Source organism: Nannospalax galili, unplaced genomic scaffold, assembly GCF_000622305.1.
Source record: "Nannospalax galili isolate Female #2095 unplaced genomic scaffold, S.galili_v1.0 scaffold2893, whole genome shotgun sequence".
NCBI classification, from domain to species: domain Eukaryota; kingdom Metazoa; phylum Chordata; class Mammalia; order Rodentia; family Spalacidae; genus Nannospalax; species Nannospalax galili.
In genome coordinates, this window is record NW_008332965.1 from 458,262 (window position 1) to 483,239 (window position 24,978).

The 24,978-nt window shown below is 37.8% G+C and overlaps 1 protein-coding gene across 10 annotated transcripts in view; it reads right to left on the bottom strand.

The window, feature by feature from the left end:
* Snap91 (synaptosome associated protein 91) overlaps positions 1-24,978 on the bottom strand; it is a 135,420-nt gene that overhangs the window by 51,499 nt on the left and 58,943 nt on the right. For 7 of the 10 annotated variants that reach the window (XM_008827837.1, XM_029560983.1, XM_008827833.3 and 4 more), the window contains 4 exons: positions 13,585-13,691; positions 8,107-8,148; positions 2,703-2,773; positions 781-786 (listed from right to left, as the gene is read on the bottom strand). In XM_008827837.1, coding sequence (XP_008826059.1) covers positions 781-786; positions 2,703-2,773; positions 8,107-8,148; positions 13,585-13,691 — 226 coding nt within the window. The remainder of the gene's footprint in view (positions 1-780; positions 787-2,702; positions 2,774-8,106; positions 8,149-13,584; positions 13,692-24,978) is intronic. The other 3 variants (XM_029560987.1, XM_029560981.1, XM_029560986.1) reach the window with 1 other exon arrangement.

Below are 24,978 nucleotides of genomic sequence, written 5' to 3' on the forward strand. Positions count from 1 at the left end.
AAACTCTAAAGAGATCCAAACAGATTTATTATGAACATGGTAAATGCCAAGGTTTCTTTCAAACATGGAAATAGCAAGCTGTCAAAAGAGGAAATTTTGTTATGTATTTGATTCTCAACAGTAATTTCTATGTAGTTGTATGTATAAATGCTATCCAGAAAAATACAGGAAAAATCCATCTATAGCTTCTAACTAATTTTAATTACAAAAGGCATCTTGAGTTTCCCACACATTCAATATTTAATGTACTATATATGAAATAAAATTCACTCTTTTAATCTGTGGCATTAAACAATATACAAGGGTATGTCATACAGTACTGCACACTATTTTAAAAATGTACACAAAGCACTGAAAGTAAATGGCATAGTTTCACAGCAGACATCTGCAAACACATATGCACTTAAACAGGTTTCATACTGCTTCTGGGTGGCAAATAAAATATTTTCAAGTAATCCACTTCTTTTGTGAAATTGTCTTGGCCTATCTGCCACATATCTGGAGAAAATCTTCTGTTTATCCAACTAGTGAAAAATCAGAGCTAAAATCTAAGAGGGTATTTATACACCTAAAGATAATGTTAGTTGTGGTCCACAACCAAAAGGGAGTAAAACCATTTATGCTCGTTGCCTGGAGAGACAAAAATAATTCATAATAAAACACATAGATGCATAAGATGGACACCAATCAGTTTTCAAGTTTCCAAATATGGAATATTAAGACTTATTTTTTTGCATTTTAGTAATTACCAAATGCAAAAAAATTGTCACCAGTACTCACCCTTCACTTAAGGTCCCCGGAAGCACAAACATGCAAAGAGAGAACAGTTAACTCTCATAGCTTACTTGTTTTTAAAATCGGGAATGAGCAAAAGACAATTTCAAATGTGGCTTTAGCCAATTAAGAAAGGGATCTGACAAGTCTAAAGTGCTTTTAAGGGAGAAAAGACAGTCTAAGCAGCAGCTAACTCAAATGGAAGACGACTGAGCTTTTATGTCACATTTCTAAAACTGTGACAATAGTCTACTGCTATTTTTTCCAAAACTAGTTCAAAGTGGCCACAGAGGTGAAATTCAGATTTGCAGCTGGAGCTAAGGGGCTGTAGATGTAGATGGTGGCTTTGTGAAGGCCTGCTTTGACACCAGCTTCAGGAAGGAACACAGTGAGAATGGGAACTCTGCAGGGTGCTGGGTCCAAGAGAAGGTTTGGAGAAACCACTTGCAGTGTGCATCTAATCCTCACTTGGAGAGACAGACTTGGGACATGCACACAGCAGGCCCTTCTGCCAGAGGGGCAGGAGCATTTCTCAGCTTTCTGCCTCCATTTATTAAGTCTTGGTCAACTCATTAGGCTTCCTGGTTACTGTAATAGAGAGTAATCCCAGCAATATATGGAAGTAGGCCTCTCACATTGTTCTGTGGTAATCTCATGTCAAAATCTGGCCAGCCACAGGCACACTGGGGCAGAGTGTGAACTTAGAACAACCCAGAGAGGTACTGACACCCATTGTTCAAATTGTGATAACTGTCTGAACCTCACCCCCTACCGTTGGCATTGAAAATTTAAAACATACAATAATTTCTTTAAGAACTTGGGAAAAATATGAAGAAATAGTGCATACCTAATGAAATAACTAGCAAAAAAGTAACATTAAGACATAGGCCCAGGTTCTGAGAATGCTCCTAGAGGGGGGTCAGCAAAGAGTTACACTTTCACAGTTTTGTCACTGGTAAAATCTGTGGTTCCTGTAAGGATCCAGTTTGCTGGCTTTTTGATGAGTCTTGCTCTCAACCTGAGTAGACTCAACCTGAAGCTAGGATCATCAATGACTCTGTAGAGGGGCCTGTACTAAGTGTTACGGCAGTAAAGTATAAAATACTTTCTGATCTTTAGAATTAGAAATGTATGGGAATTACATATGTAAATAATTAGCCACAATACAGAGGAACTCCTGTGAAGGAAGGAAGGAAGGATGCCTAAGTAGGTGAGGCTGCAACGGATTTACAGATGCGGGAGGAGGGAGGGTTCATGGATGAGAGGATTTTAGCTGGAACAGGGAACCAAAGACTGGACAGCAGCAGGCCTTGTGACTAGACATTTTTGACAGCTGCTGCTGAGATGTGGAAAAAATGGAACCCGGGTATTTATTGTGCCCACAATAAAGAAAAGCAGTCAAAAGACACAAATATCCAGCACAAAGAGCCAGCAAAATTGCATATATCACTGTGTGCCTGCTACTCCCTATAGAGAAAAATTTCTGAGTAAAATGTCAGCAGCTCATTGTGTCTAATGGTTCAGGGGAAGGTGTAGTCCAGGAAACTATCTTGAAGGCTCTGCTTTCTTCAGCGAGGCTGGTAACATTACAGTATTCAAGGATGTTGGTAAAACTATTTGTTTTAGTCATGAACAACCACAATAGCTTCAAGTTTTAAAGAGGAGCGACTCTCTTCTTGAACTGTACATTCCTTCTGAGGGGAAATCCATAAAGCAGGCAGGTTTAGTCAACAGGGAACCACAATTCCTCAGCTACACTTGCTGAAGACAGATTACCTGTACGTGAGGCCATGCTATCACAGTCTAGAGGAAGGGCCAAGCACACCCTGAAATAGCAGTCAGGTAAGTTTTCCCATGAAAAAATCTCATTCTCATAAAGAACCACTTAGTATTTTTCATTGTATTTACATTATACAACGAATGCATACTTGTTTCCGGGTTTCTTTCCTTCTAGTGTGTTTAGATGCTGTTCAAGGGTCTCCATAAGACTGCTGGGAGCCTACAATAAGAAATAAAAGTAAATGTCTGGGTTGTTCTCTTTGAAAGTAAACATACTATAGCATCACCATAACTCTGTAAAGTAGAGGTCTATGAAAGAATCCTAACATTTTTATTTCATCCCAGGGTCTTTGGTATTTATATATTTAAATTCTGTGGCATTCCAGATAGGCCCATCTAAAATAGACTTAACTCCACTGCACACCAAATGACAGTATAGCATAGTTTCAGTGTGCGGGCTACATCGGATGGGCATTTACTAAGATACTGCTTAGATGGACTAAAGTCATGTTCATTACCAATTTCACAGAGAACCACAGTGAAAAAGGAATAGCCATTTATTTGCATCAAAGTTAAAAATGTAAGTGCCCAAATATAAATTTATAGAAGTTTGAAAATATAGTCAGAATTCATTTATCCATGACAGACTGAAATATTTGGAAATGTTATTGCCATATTTTAAAAGGGCTTAACTGACAGTAAAAGCATAACATTATTAGTCAATACGGTTTTCCAAATATTTAGTATTTAGTTTATATACAGAATAAAGCAGCAAAGGTAATGTGCTAACAGAATACTATCTACACACAGATATTTTAACTCTTACTAAAAAAATATTTACATGTTTCTTTAAAATTTTAGGCAATAAAAAGTGGTATTTTACTGTATATTCAAAAGGGGGAAATAATAGGTTCTATAAACCTTTAGCAATCTACTTTTCAAGCATTAGAAACTGAATTTCGTTTTTTCTTTTAACACAAATTAGAGCTGTAAGGCATTCAAAGAAAAGCATTTAACTAATTAACACATTTAATCTGATATTTGTTCTTTAATGGGAAGCTAATTTTGAAGGACTTCACACTAACTATGCTAATTGCTAAAGTAGCACCAAATTAAAAGCAATTCATATAATTCTATATTTTACATTATGGTGTGCTTAATGATATTAGCATCATTCTTATTAATTTTTAAATAGGACACATTCATTTTCAGTTTTCTGGTAGACTCAGACTTTCAACATTTATGTGATTATATGAATTGCAAGATTATTATAAATGCAAACTGAGTGACTTCCAATACATAAATTCAAAGACATAAAAACTTCTAAGTGGATAAAAATATTAACTTGATCCAAGTTTTGAAAAGTAGGATAGGAAGGGACATCTCAGCATTATCTATCAAACTTTAGACTACAGAATTTAAAAGTTCTCAAGGTATCTAATAAGTTCAGAAAATTACAGAAATTAGAATCTCAAAATGTATGCTCAAAAAGTTCCAGTAAACTCCAGCTGAGGATGAATTCTTAGTTTTTTTTTTTTTGAAGAGTGAGCTTTTAAGAGAGATAATTCTGTTCTATACACTTGATTCTAAATTATAAAGAAATGCTCATTAAATGAACATCGTAGCGGTAAACAGAAAATATAAATGGTCTAAACATTTTTAGGTGAATTTGCATCTGGTAACTTCAACATTGTCTTATCGTTAGCGTCTTGTTACTGATAATGGTGAAGATAGAAATGAGAGGTCTGGGAGCAAATTCAAACCTTTTCATATTTCCATATGAATCATGGTAGGGAAAAAGGATTCAGAGTCATGGACTCTCTTTAGTCAGAAGACTTGTGTCCTTCGAATGTGAAATACAATGTAAATATAATTCTTTTGCTAAGCTCAACTTTAGAACAGTTTAAGTAAAACAAATGCTATTTGTAAAAAGGCAGAACAAAAATCTGTGGTGATAAAAAGTCTGCAGGAGCCACTGTTTCCCGGTGGCACTGAGATTAAAAGAAAGGATGCGGGGGGGGGAAGAGGTAACTTCATTCTTCTTTGGAAATTTCTTAATAACTAGAAAAGACTGAACACTGAAGAAGAGATCACAAAATTCACAGTATCTGAAACGGAAATCTGACAGGAAAGTTAGACCTCAAACATGAATTGCTTTAAGGGAAGTTACTTCACAATATGCGCCACATACAACTGGAGCTTTTACTCTAGAGGTTTTTAAGAACGCCTTGTTGTTTCTATTTCACGTAAGGACACACAAAAGTTCAAGAGAAAGAAGTCTGTCTTTAGAGGAAAAAAGTACTTTGCTAGCACTGCCCAGGTGTGCCTGAGTGCATGCTTTCTCTATCTGCGGTACAGGACCTCCTGACACACAGCAAACAATACGTGAAAATGCTCTCCTGAACTTCGAAGCAGGAAAACTTTCAGAATGCCCTTGCTGGTATTAGAGAAACTTAAGATAACAAAGAAATATTTCAGTTCTGTTATAATATCATTTCTTACCCCAATACTACTTTTAAATATTATTTTTAAATGTAACTAATATTCCTGAATCATTTAAATGCAGTGATGCTATACACACGTTAAAAGTCACTGCAGGTGGCCACAATGGCATTATTGTGTGCTTCTAATGTAGAATATATTCCTTTGCTCTGATTTGTTATGAGGAATTCTAATCTCTTTTAGGCTAAGTTCATCAGGTCACCATCATTTCTTTAACGCTATTCTTTTTTTATTTTAAAGTGTAAGATTGAGTGCAGTACCCACAGAGGCCAGAAGAGGGTGTCAGCGCCCCTGAAGCTGAAATCAAAGGCAGTTGTGAGCCACCTCAACTCTGATCTGGCAAGAACAGCAAGCACTGTTAACCGCTGAGTTATCTCCAGGCCCTCTGCTTCTCTTCTGACATGGATTTCTGACCATTGCTGTGGGCTGACCCAGTGGCTAAACCAGCAATGGAGAAACCCAGCAGGGAGCAGAGCGTAATCTCAGAGGAGTTAAACTGATTCATACACCTGGCATTCGGATTAATTTCTATTCTAGATTGTTCCTGGTCTAACAGTCTCTGAAGGATTAACCTACAGTCCACATTCCAGCTTAAACCTAACTGCCCTGTCAGAGGAGACCTAGCTCAGAGTCCTCCCTTAGCCTGGAGGAAAGGACTCTAAACTGAGAATTTATGAAGGTGGAATATGTGGCTCCCAATTCCCAAAGAAACCATAATTAGGCTACTAATTAAGAAATTCCAGCGGCATACCATAAACTCATAGTATAATTTAAATGCACACAGGAGAATTTAGCTAGAGTTTTTGTGAGGTAGTAATTTTAAAATATATCTTAATTTTGAAACTTATGTGGTCCTTAAGGTCATATGCACACACAGAAAAGCAGAGGATAGAACAGCTCAGATTCTAATGGCTCTATCACCGAACAGCTTTCTATTAGGTGAAGGGCAGCATTTACTTCTTTAGGGGCAAAGTGTGCTTCCCAATTATGAGACATATACCTTACACCACTAATGTCTACAGATTTCTAGGGAGATAATGTAAGCTCTAATGAATTATGGTATCATTTAAAAAGAAACCCAAGTATGTGTCCCTTCTTTCAATAATATGCTATCATTTTCAACTTTTAAAAAACACAGTATTTATATAGATCCTTAAATCTCTCATAGTGTCTAGACTGCCCGAGTGAGACAAGTGGCAGCCTGCTTTCACCTGTGGGGCTCTCTTGGACAAACAGCTAGTTTTCATTCATCCCACAGTAGGGGTGTGTACAGTATGGAAGACGATTTGCCATTTCTAAAAACTTCTCATTGAGCTAAGTATTTACTGGTTTGTTTTTTGTTTTCTTTTCAGGCAGGGATTGCCTGTAGCCTCAGCTGACCTGGAACTTGCTCTGCAGACTAGGCTGGCTTTGATCTCACTAAGATCTGCCTACCTCTCCCTACCAAGTGCTGGGATTAAAGGTGTGAACCACCATACCTGATTTAGTGTCCCCTGGCTTAGTGTCCATTTTTTTAAACATACATTATTTATTTGGAATTTTTAATGCATTGTATTTTTTTGCTGTAGCTGAAAATTTAAAACACCTATTTTCTTTGTTTTCTAATAACGTTACAAAGATAAATCTACCTCTAACAAAGAGATTTTTAAAAATAGCATTCATGCATGCTTAAAGATATCAGTCTTATTCATATATGCACATAGGCAATAACACTAAAAGTAATAGAAAATATTTTAGACTAATATTAATAGAAAACATTTTAAACTAATATTTTGTCTATTAGAGGGAGCTATTTCCCAATTTTTACATTAAAGCATACACTGTCACCCTAGTCTGGATTGCTCAGTGAATTTTGTTTATAAAAATTTCTTGATATTTTATATTTTAACAATACAAATATAGAAAACCTTTTCATTGAGCTTCACTAATATTTTATTAAAAATTCAAAGATTAACATTACTTAAATAACGTAAATATTTCAAGGCATTATAAGGATGTCAAATTATTAACACACAATGTAACAGTATTTAAAAGTGGGGAATGGGGTTCAAGAGATGGTTCAGAGATTAATAGCACTTGCTGCTCTTGCAGAGGACCTGGATTCAGTTCTCAGCACCTACATGGAGACTCACAGCTACCTGTAACTCCAGTTCCAGGGGACCTGACGCCATCTTCTGGCCTTCATGGGCTCCTGTACTCAGATGGTGCACACACACTCATACAGGCTCACACACATACACATAATTAATAAATAAGTAAATATTTTTAAGAAGTGTGGAATTTCATTATGACAATTTTCTCCTATCATAATGACTTTCTAAACTTACAAAGACATAATACTGTTGTACTTATGCCTGGTAAGACAGAAGCTCTATACTCTCCTACCACATCTACAACAATACTACTTCTAGATAAAGGGCATATTTGGGAGTGAAATTTACCATAGAGTGGTTAAACCACATCAGTTCCTGCCAATCATAAGAAAGGCTATTTGGAACTCGTTATCTGTGCCTGGCCCTGAATCCCCATCTCAGGAGCTGTACGCTGAACACATATGACAGATGAAATGATTGACAAGGCAGCCTTGTTATTATCGCTTATAACTGGACCCCTACTTAAAAACATTTTTTTAAAGACTACGTAGACAGTCCTCCTCTTCGTAGGGAGAATAAGAATGAATATAAAACTATGACATCAGAGTTTTTCCCACTGTGGCCCCCTTTCAGACCAAACACTTGCTGAAAATGAGGTTAACAGGCGGGAAGCGGAGCTCTTACAGTCACTTCTCAGAGCTCAAGCACTTTCACTGGTATTAGAGCTCTTTTAGCTCAGGTTCAATAATGGAAAAATAAGCCAAATTAGCAAAATCAGTTGCCTTTTTTTTTTTTAAAAAAAAAAAGCCACCTCTTAAGGGCAGAAAAATCTTCCCATTATCTCCAGAAACACAGTCAATAAGTAGATAAAAATAAGTAAGGTTGAAAATTCTACCCACTTGCGGTACTCTCTGAAGTAACAGATCCATGCACCCTGAATCTTCTCGAAGCCTCTTACCTGTGTGAGGTCAGGAATGTCTCCTTTGTCAATACCCACTTGCTGTGGATTAAAAAAAATAAGAAATTACTAAGTGGGATTTTAAAGGAATTTTTGGCATTTAATGTGAGATTATTTTGGCATTTAATGTAATCTTGGTTTAAAAGAATTGTTATTCTATATATCTATCTTACTTTAAGCATCTCTCTATGCAATGATCCATTCAATATAACAGAGCAATGATCTCATTACTATAGTTATAACAAGTGTACAGAACTTTATTAGAATACTAAAATAAGTGAAAACAAATTGAAGTGTAAAATTGGAAGGTCTCATTTATGGTCAACAATAGCTAAGAAACTATAAAAGTACTTAGAATTGAAATAAGCACATCTACTGAATTCTCAGGGAATGGTTACTTAGTCTTAATAAATTGTTCAGTCCAGGCTGTAGCGTCTATCTTCCCTTTCACAGAATCACTTTGTTAGTTCCTTACATACTCTTGGAGTTTACATATAACCAAGGAAATTAAAAAATATCTGTCTGTCTGTCTATCTGTATGCAAGATAGACAGATGACTGACAGACAGATAGATAGACAGACAGACAGACAGATAGATTTCCTTTACCGTCACCAATAATAGCATATGATATACCCTGGACTTAATTTCTTTAATTAATTGCACTTTTGTACATTTCATACAGCAGTTCTTAATCAAATTTAAACCCTCTCCCCCACCCATGTTCTCCCAATTCCTCCCCCCACTGGACCTCATGTAGTCTGCAATACATGATAAGTCCTATCCAGTCAAGCATTTGTATCCAGATGTCCTTCAATACAAATTCGTCCATTGGCCTTCATGGGCTCCTGTACTCCCTTTATGGGCTCCTGGCCTTCATTAGACTCCTGAGTCTAATCAGTGCATCTAGAGATCATAAATAAGGCCTACTCTCCCTCACCCAGTAGTAACCAGTCTCCAATAGTTCTTGGTCGAGGAATGGCCCATTGCCTACTTCCCTTGCTTCACTCTGGGCCCTTGTCTGATTGAGTTGGCATGGATCCTGAGTTTGACGCCACCACTGCCACGTATTCACATGTGCAAGCTTCCAGGGGTCTGAAAGCCTCTGCTTCCCTGTGTTCATGAACCAGCCCTGACTCTTACAATCTTCCTGCCCCCTCTTCCACAGTGGTCCCTGAGCTGCGGGTGAATGAAGTTCCATATAGGAATCCTATCTTACACCCTGCAGTTTCTTATTCTTTAAAACTTGGCCAGTTGTGGCCTTCTGTGTGCATCGCACTGTGTTGTATAAGGAAGCTTCACTGGGGAGAGTTGAGGGAAGCAGTAGTTTTCTCTCTACCCCTTGTTCCACTATGTTCCATGAGCCCTGGCACAGCAAACTACCTCTACAGGTGCAGTAGTGGCACTGTTACCTGGGGAGTAATCAACAACTATGTAATTGGATTTAAAGCTCTCTCAATGAACTCAATGGGGGGGGGGCAAATACACATGGCAGGAGAGGACATAGATCCTAGAGAAAATATTTCTATTATGTCTCTAGACAAATGAAATTTCTTACCGTATGCTAAATACGGATCCTTATATTTACAGACAAGTATACTGTATGCCACTCATCAAAGGAGCTCCTTTTTGCAACAGATGGAGGCTACTGCAGAAGCCCACAACTGGTCAGACACACAGACTTCCTTTCAAGTGGTTGGTCAGAGTATTCCAGATTTTTTCTTTTTTTATTCTGATGAACTCACAAGTAAAAACATCACACAGCTGGTTTAAGGCAGCCACTCAAACACTTGCCCAGTCCCAAATTCTATACACTCAGTGAACTTCTGTACAGTTAGAATGGCCACTCTGAAGAGATGGAGCTTCACTTGGGGTTTTACGCTTTCACTATCAATTACATTTTTATGGACTCATCCATTCCCTCCCCAAAAAACAATGGCAAAGGTGAAACTAGCAAAAAAGTAACTTTATATATTCTTTCATGACTCATGTGCCTTTTTTGCCTGCACTCTGTCTTTCCTCACCACCCAGTGTTACTCTCTCTTGGTCTCCAACACCTAAATGTTATACTATATTCACACTTACATACACATGTACACATTATAAGCCAAGATCAGCATATGAGGGAGAGCCTGTGGTTTTTTCTTTCTGATTTGGTTCAGAATATCACACTTATACTAATATTATACTTAATATTATACTTATATTAATATTTTACTTTCTAAGTCCATCTATTTTCTTGCAAATTTCATTATTTCATTTTTGTTACAGCTGAATAATATTCCATTTTGTACTGGACTTAATTTTTCATACAACAGTATGTATTAGGGGTATATCCATAAAGAATGTCCTACTTTTTAAAAGTACTTACTTAGAACTTCCTTGTCTTATAATTTATTTAACAAGCCATTTATTAAGTGACATTAAAGTTGCTTTCAATTTCTAGTCTATAACATTATAATTTACTTATAACATAAATTATTAATGAAATTGAGGCTCGAAGAAAACAAAGTAGATTGAAGCACTGTCTCCTGCTTCTTGCTTCCTTTTTCCTTTTCTATGACTGCTACAGGGTTTCTCACCCTTGTAGCTGTTGACATTTGAGGGGACAGTTCTTTATTGTGGGGTGTCACAGGGTGTTTAGCAATATCCCTGCTCCTCATACTGAATTTCATAATCCACCCCCTCCAGTGTGACTAAAGGTTGTCTCCTGAGGAGAGGGGAGCAAGATCCCCCAATGTTGAGGCCAGCGATTTATTTATACCACTGGCTTCATCTCTCCGAATCAAGATAATTGGGATTCCAGAATTCCACACTCCTATCAAGGCTGAACTCTGACTTTAGGGGAGCATCAATGGCCCCCCCAAACTCACTTATATTAGCTTCAATTATGGAAATCGTATACCTTTTTAGATGGTTGATTTAAGAGTATTAATGTGAATGGTAGAGGCATTTAAAGTGGATATATTGTTGACTATACACTAGTATTGAAATCACTTTGGAAAAAGGTGAAATGTTTCCATTAAATGGATAATTCTGTTGAAAGACACTTGTTGGCATTTTTTGTCAACATTACTTTTTTGCTGTCCTAAGCTTCTGAACTGCAATCTAACTGAAGGATGGGATGGAGTTTATAACAAATATCATCACTCTCTGCCTGCAAATATTCTGGGACATATAACTCTTATAATCTCATATGCATCCTGGAATAGCACACCAAGAATACCTGGGTTCTCTAAAAGTGAAGAAGGCTCATTTACAGCTTCAGCGTCTGCCTTAGAGACTATGAGATCCTAAGGCATGGTGAATTTTCTGTACTTTAAGCAAATTCTATGGGAAGGTTCAATTTCCATAGAAACTGTTCAACTACTTTACATGCTAGACCATTTATTAATATTTTACAAATAGCTAACACGTAGGCTTTGTTTATTGCTTTGCTTTCATGGTACTGAGATTCCAACACAGGGCCTCACACCACCAGACAGCACTCTACCACTGAGCTACCTGCTCAGCAGCAGTCCCATTTTCTAAAACATTCTCAAAGTCTTCCATAGATTCTTCAGGCAAATGGTTCAAACTACAAATTAACTATCAAGTAGGAGTCCATACAACACACAAGTGCTGCTGATAGAGAACAAAAGTCTGCATATTGATTGACATTTTTCTATATTGACTGGTCATAACCAAAACACTCAACATTGCTTTCAAACAACATGTCCAAATTATAAATAATGCAATTTTAAATAGGAAAGAAAGCACAAAGGATTGGGATGATTGTCCCACTGTGGTTTTAATGCTATTCCAGTAAAACAATTTCTTAAAAGTAGTATCCATTTCACAAAAAGTCTTTCTTATAATGTTCACAAGCATATATTATTCTGTTATTAAAAGACAAACCCTTGAAACATGAACAAAACCAAATCTGTATATAAAAACAAGAATCTATAAATATGTATCATTCTCTCTTGGAGCTCTTGAGTCCTGCTTTGAGATGGCTCAGCAATTAAGAGCACTGGGTGCTCTTGCAGAAGACCCAAGTTTGATTTCCAGCACCCACATGGTGGCTAACAACAGTCCGTAACTCCAGTTCCGGGGGATCCTATGCCGCCTTCTGATCTCTGAGGACACTGCATGGCACAGGTGCACTTACACATATGCAGGCAATACACTCATACACATAAAATAAAAATAACAATAATAATAAAATAGAAGTATGCGTCCATACTTCACATGTCCAGTTCCTGGCTCCTCTACAGCAACAAGTGGGAAACTAGGATGCACCTGCCCTGTAGGGAATGGGGCAATGAAGCATTCTCCTGCTCTGAGTGCCGATCATGCCTGATCCTTTCACAGAAAGAAACTGAACAATTTCCACTAGATTATATTGATAATTGTGGCTAAACCAAGAGAAAAAAACAAAGTGTAAACAATAAAGCTATATAGCAATAGTGTCCTTCCTCAAGACATGATGCTAAACATCTGAGGAAACACAGGGAATTCCCTGTCATATATGCAGTTTATGTAAGGTAATATTTATCTTCTGTTTCCCATATTAAAAACTGATTTTTATACTGCTTACATACTAAATGGGTCAGCACTCAAAGATTCACATTTTATGATAATAGTTTGGTCTCAGAATTTGAACTTGATAATTACTCTGGATAAATAAGAGTGGAAAAACAATGCATGCAAGACTTTGAAATTGTGTGTATTAAATGAGTGTCTTTATGCTGTGTTCTCAAAATGATAAAACAGCACAAATACGTCATGGATGTTCTACATGCACAGCACTGGAACCTTTACACTGCACCCCAGGCTCTAGCAGTCAGTCAGCTTGTAAGGTTACAATTCCACTTGCCATCCACCAGAGGGCTAAAAACAACACCAGGTTTCCCAGTATCACCATGAGTCACGTGCTATATTGCATAAGAGAAAAACTCGGATTTATAGATAATCTCAGAACACCAACTGCATGCTTATGCAGTTATTATGATTAAGTATGAATAAATAACCTTAAGAAACAATTTATAAACCCTATTAAATGAATTATACTTAAAGTTTTCAATGTGTTTAAATCACTAACAAGATAAGGGAGGTCAGGATTCATGGTTTATACATTATAAACAATGAACAGGTTTTTCTAAAGGCAAATGTGGGGTTCAAGATAAACCACTTTATTACAATAATAAACAGTTATTAGATGAAAGAGTGGAATGAACATACTTGCAAAATAGCAATAATGCCATAACCCGTGAAACTTTTACTTAAATGCAGAATGGTCATCTGATTTTGAGGCAGGAGTACGGAGTACAGCTCTGATTGACAAGTTAGGGAAGCAGACTTTTAAGGTCACCTCTCACTGTAATGTGTTGTGGCTGTGTGGTGGATAACTAGTCAGACTATATATGATGCTGCACTCTGTAGATGCATGAGCCAACAGAGTTCTGATCACCTTGGCAACAAAGTTTAGTCACACTCACCTCAGCAACCTTGAGAAATTCAGACACCCGCGTCATTCTAGTTAGAAATCGTTTGTAAATTTCTAGAGCATCTTTACATTGTCCTTTCTTCATTTCAAAAAACTTTTCTAGAAGAGATAAGAGATAAGCAATTTGAAAAGTAGTTTCATTCTAAGCTCTTGTTGGGATTACTAATTAGAGCTTGAAGTTTGAATCAAACACTGGCATGAAACCTTTAAATACTAAAGAAATGAAGGGGATCTGGGTAGTTGAAGAGAGGCATCATCATCATCATCATTTATGATAATAATCCATCTCAGATGAAACAATTTCAATAACTGAAGCAGAATGCATGAAGTATTTTAACAGGCTAAATTCAATATATATATATATAAATATATATATATATATATATATATATATATCATGCCTCAACACTTGCTTTACAAAAATAGTTCTAGATCTCATCTCAAGTCACAAGTTACAATTGCATTTCACAGCGTCCCTATGTTTCCTTCTCTCCCACCCTCCCTACACTTCCTCTGTCTTGAATTCTGGGTACTGAACCCAGGGCCCTGCACATGCTAAGCAAGGGCTCTACCATTGTGTTATACCCCAACCCTAGGCTCCTTATTTTCTTACCAGATCAATATAAAGCAATAATCAATACATCATAAACCAAAAGCTAATACATCTTGTAGAACTGAAGAAGTCTTTGTTTTCTACTCATACAAATTAGTTCTTTTACTGGTCACAAATTATTTCTTTCACAATTACAATGTGCCTTTAATTATGAAGTGGTGGACTCTCACAAAACCATTGGTGTAGCAAACCCTGATATCCTTCATGACTTTCTCATGTGCAGTCTCTGTACAGGTCTTCCTCAATCCTGAGCTTGACAGACTGGGGCAGACATTACTTTGCTGTTCTCTTTTGTGGTTCAGGCCTAGAATCTGGTCCTTAAGGAACTCTACTATAATTACCACATGACAACGTGTTTTCCCTACATTTCTTTAAAAGAAAACCAGCATTTTCTCAGCTATTGTCAGTCATTCAACAATTCATTTAGACAATAATTATCAGCTACTATTCCAAACGGGGACGCAGTAGAGGAATGTGGACAATACAGCCACAGCAACTCTGTATAGCATGGATGGCCCAGCATATGCTTTACGGATTCAGTATTTTATATCTGCATATCGCTAAACAAAGGCTACTTTATAACTCTCACATGAGAATCTCTCTGTCACTTAGCATGTACTCTTACTAACTCAAAAGTATTTTTAATTTTTTTTAAAGAAAAGTTTGAAAATATATAATTACATAAAGAACTAATTACCCAGGGTAACTATTCATTACCTTCTGTTGACAGCCTTTGGTAATTTTACTTTCAACACAGACCTCCCCTGTAGGGCATTTAAGTCAAGCAAAAGGATCAACAAAACAAACACATATGGTTTTCTACTTACTAAGATTAGAGAGAGAAACAAGTCTTTTAAAAAAATCTCTCAAAATGTCCTGTAACTGTGGTGAGTCACCTGTCCTCTTGATAAAAGAGGCCATAGAGACCCCACCAAATGGACTTAAACCAGTATCCAGTCTACAAAGAGAAGGGTCAACACAGAGGAAACATTTTGTCCATTCTTCCAAGTGAAGCCAGCCATGGTCAAGTAGGACCTTTGACTTGTCTTCACATAGATGGAACTGGTAAAAGAAAGGATCCAGGGGCTCCTCCAAGCCCATGTGACCCCTGAGGAACATATCCTCAAACAATCTTAAGAGTAAAAATAAATTGGTTTTATCTGGGCCAACTGTATGGTCTTAAACACCCAAAAGGAAAGTATAACCAAAGATTAAGGGGATCAACATAATTCTTTAAGAGTCCATGTGTATAGCTAAAGGCTGCATAACAAGAAACAATGCCAGACAGGAGATACCTTCCTTTGAGTTGTTGGCTAGGGTGGCCCAAGAGACTCCCAGACAATAACCCAGCATAGAACTGGGAAAATGAACAGCGGACCCCAATCTTATCTAAAGGAATATTGGCAACTGCTTGCTGCTAGATGAGGAAGGGCTGATCTTCCTAAAACAAGGAACTACAGATAGGTTGACTAGACTCAACGGATAGACAAGCACTGCGGAATGGCTGGGGGCACTGATAACACAGCGGACAGTAACAGGATGACAGAGTATATGGGATTCAGTGGGGGGGGGCTATGGAAGGGTGCCACTTGGGATACGGATATATAAATGAATAAGATTGTTTGCGATGTTCTGTATGATATATACACATAAAAAATCAATAAATTAAAAAAATGGTAAAAAAATGGAAAAAAAATGGTAAAAAAATGGAAAAAAAATGGTCGACTGGTAAGCTACCCAGTAAATAGCCCCCCACCCATGCTCAAGCAAACAACCCTAATTAAACACAGTGGGTCACAAAAAAAGATGTGAAAGTAGGGTGGGGGTTTTGGGAGAAGAAGAGGTTCAGAGGGAACGGGAAGGGTAAATATGATTAAAATGCATTACATGTGTGTATGAAATTGTCAAAGGATAAATTAAAAATATTTTAAAAGGTTAAATCTGAAGTTAGTTTTTTATTTACCCCAGTTTTTCTAATGCATCATGCAGTTATAAGAATAGCAAATCTTTTATAGTATAAAAAATTGAAAATTAGGACTTATTCTAACAAATCATACTTCTTTTCTGTCTTTTATTTATTCTTCAGACAATATTCAAATACTGAAATCACTTCTTTTTACTATAATCTAACTTCTATCAGATCTTCAGAAATAACATGAGAAAACAAATCAAACCAAATAATCTCAATTTTTCCTTTGAACTAATACATCAAAATAACCATTTTATCTGTCTCTTCTGAATTTTTATATTGTTCATGGTAAGTTAGGATTCAGTAACAAGACATTCAATCATTCTGTCTTCAGGATATAATCTCACAATTGTTCCCTTGATGCTATAATAGTAACCTCATAGAAAAGCGGCATGCAGTATTATCCTGCTATATGCAAATCTATGAGGCACCCTCATCCCCTAGACTTAAACGTAGGGTCTAGATAAAGTAATACTTTTATGGAAGTGGCCTTCTATCTTTCTTTCCTACTAAAGATAAAATGTTGTTTTTCAGTATTTGAAATGACCAAATTTGTAACATCTGTGAAACTGTGATACAGTCTCCATTTCACTTTAGCATTAATTTTCCAAAAGATAACTGTCATAGGAAAGGTCTCTCATTCCTGAGAGACAGATTTCCACATGCACTATTTCTATTGGTGATGGCCCTTAGTCACTAGGGAGGCCATCCTGCTTGGAAGCCAAAATTGCTTCCATCTTTATACATAAACTACAGGCCAGGAAGCCCTTGACTCAAACTATCCCTCATTTTAATAAGGTTAATTCTTGTAAACAAAAACATTCTTGCCTGAAAATAATTGGTATCTGTCTTACATGCCTACCTGTTGGAGTCTAGACTGTTACATTAATAACTTTGTTAGTGTAAAGGGGAGTTTTGACAGTACTGATGAAGGCTGAACATCAGAATATTGAAAAGAAAGAAACTACACTTGGTTCACTTTCAAAAAGTCCTTACTATGAAAAAGTTCAGCTGTATTATAACTTTTCTCTCATTTAGCTAGAAAGCAATCATTTTCAAATTAAAATTTTAAATGGCTTGATGAATGATTACTTTAATATAAAAAGCTGCATTCTTGACACCATCTGTCTATACAATTGACACAAAGTAAAACAGAACAGCATCTAAGTAGCTGCTCAGGACAAGAATCAGAAGAATCACCTGGTTGGACTTGTCTAATTGCTACATGAATGGTGGGCACTAAATCCATTGCTCTTGAGGCAGACGTGGGAATAAAAGGAGGCAAAGGGGTGGGGAAGGAATCAGAACTTTGATTTGGACAGGCTACAGATTATAGAAAATGAGCAGCAAAGATAACTGAGGCTACGGGTTTGAAAGACTAACAACATATCAACAGATACAAGATTAGAGACAGGGAATTCAAGAGTTCAGTTTTGGAGAACCTGCATCTTAGGTAAGAATGCAGTATCTGCATTTAAGCGTCAATGAATATCGAGACATGCAAAACTCAGCTCTGCACATTAGCCAGAGCTAGAAGGCCAACCTGAGGTAGGAACCGTCTTCCTGTGTCTTTCCACCATTGCTCACATCTACTGCTGTGACAGGCAGAAGCCTAGCACCTGAGATTACCCTCCTGCAGCATCCTGCTGCCCAGCTTCCTGAATTTTGGGGGTGGGGGCTGATGATTAAAGTAACAGTCACATGATACCTAATCTTGGATTATAGCTTCAAGAGTCCACCCTCCGGCTTCCTGGGGCTATGGAAGCTGTGATGGTCCCAGATTCTTACTTGTAAACAAACCTCGAACTGGTGGTTTTGGAGAAAGCAGCTCTTCTTTCAATGCAGAGGCTTAATACTGAGGGTCAGTCACTTCAGGAAGCTGAGCCTAGAGCCAGTTCTTGGAGTCTTCTAATAATCCTATAAGCACCTAACTTCCTATAGTAAATTCCTCTCTATTTAGAAGATGTACAGCATTTCTGTTTGGAATACAGTATTTCGTACTTGAAGAAAATACAAGAAACAGATTCTTACATTGTCCCACAGGAAATCTGGGATTAGGTATGTAACCTGATTGGATCTGAAGATGATGACCATCTCTGCCTATAGAAAGCTGGGATCCTCACAGACCACATCAAATTTCCCACACTTTTCTAGAAAGAAGTTTATCAAGCATGGGCTAGCCCACCACAGTGGGAGCAAGGCCAGGAGAACCATGGGAAAGTGGTGGCTCCTGCTTCCACTGCCAAGTTTAAGAAAAAGAAAACATGATTTCGCATTTTTGGCTCAAGACAAAGTCAAACGGTAGCACTCCAAGACTGCCCACTAATCTTCTTGAGGCCACACAATGGCACAGCAAGAAGCCAGAGTTGCTAATCCTGTGAGCTGGATTGCAGCATGAGTGGGGAAATTCTATGTACAGTTATGTTGTGTTCTGCTTTGTGAAAGGACATTTCTGCAGAAAGACAACTGGAAAGGGACTCCTAGGTTAGACTCAAACGAAACCTTGCTTCCCTTGCTGGGAGATTCCCTTCCTGTCTGAACAGGCTGGTCTCCCCTCCTTAGATGTCTTCTGTCACCTATACTTCCCAGGGAAATGAAACACTTCATCTGCAGTCCTCTGCCCCTGCACTCTTTCTCTCCCTATCAGCTGCTCCAAGACTCAGAATGAGATTTAGAATCCAGTAATTCTAGCCTGACCCAGGGAGTCAAGCACAAAGTCTGACCTGGGAGGAAAAAATACAAGTGACAAAGAAGGGCAAGCTCTCACACATTTTTGTGGCTATAAATTTGCCAGATAAAATACAAGATACAAATTTAGCTATAGATACACAACAAATAAATTTTATTACGAGTACCCCAAACATTGCATGGCATATTCATTCTAAAAAATTATTCATGTTCATTTGAAATATAAATCTAACTGGGTGCCCTGTATTTCCCTCCATGGACTCAGCAACCCTAACCATTAAAAACAAAAAAAAAGGAAATTGGAATAGCTCTAAAAACTCTAGGGCAAGAAAGAAGAAGCATATTAGATATGCATTATAACATAATAATTTATCAATTCAGGTGAACTTGCTACAGGCTGGGAATAAGCCTAACTGTACTGGCGTGGCTTTAATACAGTGGCTTGCAAAATGAAGTTCTCTAGTCACAGGAATGCATTGCTGAAGACCTTAATAAGAATGGATATTATCAAGTCTCCTCTCAAGCTATGGATTAGGAACTCTGGGCTGGGGACGCGCTAGCAGCCTGAGTTCTAACAAGGAATCCATGTGTCTTGAGCAAAGCCTTTGAACAGTGCTCAGTGTACTTTATCTTTGTTTTCTCTTGTTTTGTTTTGTCTTTGAGACAGGGTATCCCCGTAGCCCAAAGTGGCCTAGAACTCACTATGTAGACCAGGCTGGCCTCAATCTCATGGAGATCTGCATGCTTCTGCCTCCCAAGAGCCAGACTAAAGGCATGCACCACCATGTCTAGCTTATTCTATTTTTCTGTACAGGGAGCTTTAGAGGGAATATGCACAGCTGGGAAGGAGACATGCCTAGACAAGAGTGTGCGCACACACACACAAACGTAAACAAAATCACAAAACTCTATTTTAAGAGCATCTTGGCAAAAGTTAACAGAGAATGTAGGGACTGTCCACATTCCTCCTGACTCCTTCAATCACTGCTGCCTTAACAACTTCTGAGTGCTGCCTTAGTTACAATAGACAAACCTAATACATCACACCACTGCTACCCAAAGTCCGCTGTTTGTGCTACTGCTGACTCTGGTGGGTTACTCTGATACTGTGGGTTTCACTGACCAACTCCTCAGCCTGTTCAGCCCCCACCCACGAATCCCCACTAGGCTTTTTCCTGTTTCCCTGGTTTTCATTTTCCAGAATGCTGTACAGGTGGAACCATAGAGGGTGCGGCCTCTCAGACTGGCTTGTTGCTTCGGTTTTCATCTCCCGATGTCTCATAAAAGCTGAAGTCTTTTCCTATGCTTATCTGACATCTGTGTGTCTTTGTTGGAAGGTGTCTTTTAAAGTCTTTGGCTCATTTTTCAAATTGGGTTGTTTTCTTACAGTTGAGTTTTAAAATTCTTTTGTGTGTTTTGGATAATAGTCCTTTATCAGAAGCATTTTTGCAGATATGTTGTCCAAGTCTGTGGCTTGTCTTCTATTATTTCTTTTCTTTTGTTTACTTCAGATCGTTTCCTCTCTTCTTCTGCTTGTCTGAGGTAGAAGTGCAGATGACTGATTTTAGAACTTTCTTTTGTTCCCAATATGTGCATCCAATGCTGTAAGCTTGATGACTGATGCTTTCAATGAGGTCCACAAATTTAGCTAAGTTGTGATTTTAGTTTTAGGTGTATGTGCCTGTGTGAGTTTATGTGTACTACAAATGTGCAAGGAATCAAAGGAGGCCAGAGGAGGGCATTGGGTCCCCTGGAATTGGAGTAACAGGAGATTGTGAGCCATCACGAGGGTCCACTGTAAAAGCAGTAAGGGCTCTTAACCACTGGCCCATCTCTCCAGCTTCCTGTGATTTCATTTTAATTTAGCTTAAATAACACTAAATTTCTCTTGAGATTTCTTCTGTGACTTACTACTTACAAGTATTGTGATTAATTCTCACCTAGTTTTGGGTGGGTTTTTTTTTTTTGGTTACTGATTTTTTAAATTAATTATATTCAGACATTGCATTATTGTTGTACTTTTTTTAGGTAACAAAACTGGCTTTATTCATTTATTTGTATCACACTTTTATACATGCATTTTCTTTTTTAAAAATTATTTATTTAATAACCACATACTTAGAAGAAGCATTTCATTACAACAGCATTGATGTATTCAATAACAATTTCCTGAGCTTAGATGCATCTCTTTCAAAATTGGCTGTAAATTTTTAGTTTTACAGTTAAATTATTACAGTTATACAATATTGTACTCAGTATAAACCCTATGAGACATAAAATTAAATATTTTAATCTTTAAAAAAGATCTCCATTTCATTATTTAAATACATTTTTATACAGAAAAATTCAGTTTTAATGCAACTGACATTAAATGTTTGCACGTGCATTTCTAATCTCTATATATCTGATTATTACTAGTCACAGTCGGTTACTTTCTGAGTTCCTTGGCATCTGAGCATGGATATAAAATCATTAGGTAGATTTCAATGGTAATGTTTTTTACATCTACTAATTATTAAGGAGCAAATTTTTATGCTTTGAAGAATTACTATTTTTTAAATCACTTTTTAAATTTTTAATAACTACATGATTAGAAGAAGCATTTCACTATAGCTTTAACATATTCAGTAACACACTCCAGAGCAAGAATACATCTCTTTCACAAGTGGGTGCAAGTTTCTAGGTTCACAGTTGAGTTAATACAGCTACACAATACTGAACTCAGTATGAGCCCTGTAAGACATTAAATTGAGTTTTTTAGCCTTTAAAAAGGATCTCCAATTCATTTTAGAATATATTGTTCCTTGCAGAAAGACTCATTGTTTTTGCTACTAACATGGAGATGTTGGCACATGCATCTCTAATCTGTATGTATCTGATTATTACTAGTCATACTCGGTTGCACTTGACTCCTTGGCACTTGTGTATGTCTATAAAGTCATAGGGAAGATTTCAATGATAATGTTTATCACCTCTACTAATTAACATGATGTAAATTTCCATGCTTCCTCCTCGACCAGCCATTCCCCACTATTTGCCCTTCTGGTGACTCTAGTCAGCCTATCTAGAGGTCTTCGTTTTAGGAGGGTCAGCTGTTCCTCATCTAGTGGTATTCAGTTGTCAATATTCCTTTGGATAAGATTAGGGTCTGCTGTTCAATTTTCAGTTCTATGCTGGGTTACTATCTGGGAATCCCTTTGGCCACCCTGGCCAACAACTCAAAAGAAGGTATCGCTTGTCTGGCATTGTTGCTTGTTATGTAGCCTTTAGGGATGCATATGGACTCTTAAGAACACCTTTAATCTTTGGTTATACTTTCCTTTTGGGTGTTTAAGGCCATACAGTTGGTCCAGATAAACCAATTTATTTTTACTCTTAAGGTTGTTTGAGGATCTGTTCCTCAGGGGTCACATGGGCTTGGGAGGAGCCCCTGGCTCCTTTCTTTTGCCAGTTCCACATATGTGAAGATAAGTCAAAGGTCCTGCTTGACCATAGTTGACTTTGCTTGGAAGCATGGAGGAAATGATTCCTCTCTGTTGACCCTCCTCTTTGAAGAATGGACACTGGTTCAAGTTCATCAGGTGGGGTCTCCTAGGCCTCCTTGATCAAGAGGACAGGTGACCCACCACAATTACAGGACATTCTGAGAGATGCTCATAGCCCCCTGGAAGTAGTTGACCTAGGAGGGCAAGGAGCAAAAACTTTCCTTTATGTCCCTCTGACCAAATTATTATAGGCCTCAAAGTATGTCTGTTAAATGTCCAAGAAGGTTAGTTCCACCAGTCTGGTACTTTTAATTACTGTGTGTCATGTAGATAAATCTTGGGCAAAGACCAGTTGTTCTCAGATAAACCTTACCTAGACATATATTTCTTGATCTGCTATGTATAATTTGTCAGTAGGTTGTAGGAGTAATATCGTTCCTTCTGGTTCTCAAAACTAGCTAGGCATTGTTTATCTCTCACATTGTCTCACCTCTCCATCATGGTTTTCCCACTGAAGGTGCAACATTTCCCCCCTTTCTCCCTCAGTAATACCCTTCTCCTAGGGTCCTACCTCTCTTGAGCTCCTTCTTTCCCTTTATCCCCTGGGTTCCTTGTATACCCTTCCCTCCCCCCTCCCTTAAACTAACCCAATTTTTGTCCATATCTCCCTTATTAAGGCCTGTTTCTTACTGTTCTTCTCTTTCCAGTTCTTTCTTTTCCTTTACCTCCCTGTTTCCTTTCCATTATCCTGGTTCCTGTAGGTATGTCTGGATACATTACTTATGTTTGGTTCTAGGGTCCACATATGAAGGAGAACATATATTGATTTTTTTTTCTGAGTCTGTGTTACTTCACTTAGTATAAACAGTTTCTAGTTCCATCCATTTACCTGCAAATTTCATAATTTCATCTTTCTTTACTGCTGAGTAAAACTCCATCGTATAAATGAACCACATTTTCATTATCCACTCGTCAGTTGAGGGACACTTAAGTTGTATTTTTAAAATTTATTATGATGTGTTTTATGGCCCAGATTGAAATCTGTCTTGGTGAGCGCTCCAAGCAAGCTAGAGAAGAATGTGTAGTCTGCTGTTTCCAGGTGAGACTATAGATGTCTGTTACAATCACTTGATAGATGCTGCTGCTGTGTGATTTTCTGCCTGGTACACCTGCTATTTGTGACAGAATGTTGATGTCTCTCACTACAATCGTGTACTCTCTCCTTGAGGGTCCATCCATTTCTGTATCATATAGTTTAAACTACATACTGTAGTGTTTTCTTAGAGAATAGATCTCCTTATCATTATGAAAAGCCCATCTTTGGGGCTGGAGAGATGGCTCAGCAGTTAAGAGCACTGACCGCTCTTGCAGAGGACCTAGGTTTGATTCCAGCACCCACATGGCAGCTACGAACCGTCATTAACTCCAGTTCCAGGGGAATCTGAAGCCCTCTTCTGACCTCTGTGGCACTGTATGACACGGGTGCACTCACATACATGCAGACAATACACTCATACACATAAAATAAAAATGCTAACTAAAATATTTAAAAAATAGAAAAGCCCATCTTTATTGCTGTAACAAACTTCCCTTGCTTTGATGTGTGCTTTGAAATCAATGTAGCAACTCCTGCTTTTCTTTGATTGCTGTTAGAATGGTATATTGTTAAATCTATTTTTAATCTGCTGTGTCTTTATCTATTTGTGTGTACAAGTGTTTTGCGTACACATATGTAGCTGCATCACCTGTGTGCAATGTCTGTGGAAGCCAGGAGAGGGCATTGGATTCCCTGAAACTGGAGTTACAGATGGTTGTTAGCTGTCATGTGGATGTTGGGAGCTGAACCTGGGTCCTCTGCAGGAGCAGCCAGTGCTCTTAACCATTGATCCATCTCTCCAGCTCCTCTATGTGTATCTTTATCCATAAAGTGTATTTTCTATAAACACCTGAACCTTGTTTCTTGATTGATTTGAGTATGGTTAGAGCACTGAATTTTCCACAGTCAGTGCCTGCCGTATTTATTATTGCTTTCTACTTGTTGGCTTTGTTCTTGTTCCTATTTTTGTCTTTCATTCTTATTCTTTTGTTTTGTTTTCAAAGACAGAGTCTCACTATGTTTTTCAAAAACAAAGTTTCACTATGTTATCTAGGCTGGCCTTGAACTCCTAGTCTCTAGTAAAATTCTTGCTTCAGCCTCCAAAGTACCTAGGACCATCAGGAGTATATCAGAGAGTGCCTAGTCCTTTTGTCAATTGCTCTTGTTTGTTTGTTTTTAGATAGGGTCTCTCTGTAGCCCCAGCTGGCCTGGAACTCATCTGTAGACCAGGCTGGCCTCTGCCTCTTAAGTGCTGGGATTAAAGGAATGTACGATTCTTCCCAGCACTTCTGTCATTTTAATCGCATATTTTATATTATATTATTTTACTTTTTGTCCTTTCTTAAAAAATGATATCCCTATAATGTGCAATGCCCACTAAAATTAAAACAAGTCCACTTTCAAGTGGTATCATATCACAAGAAGTAATATTTCTGTCAAAACAAAACTAGCCTATTTTTTCTCAGCCATTCCTTGTCTCAATGCTGTCATTCTCATTCTCTCTCTCTCTCTCTCTCTCTCTCTCTCTCTCTCTC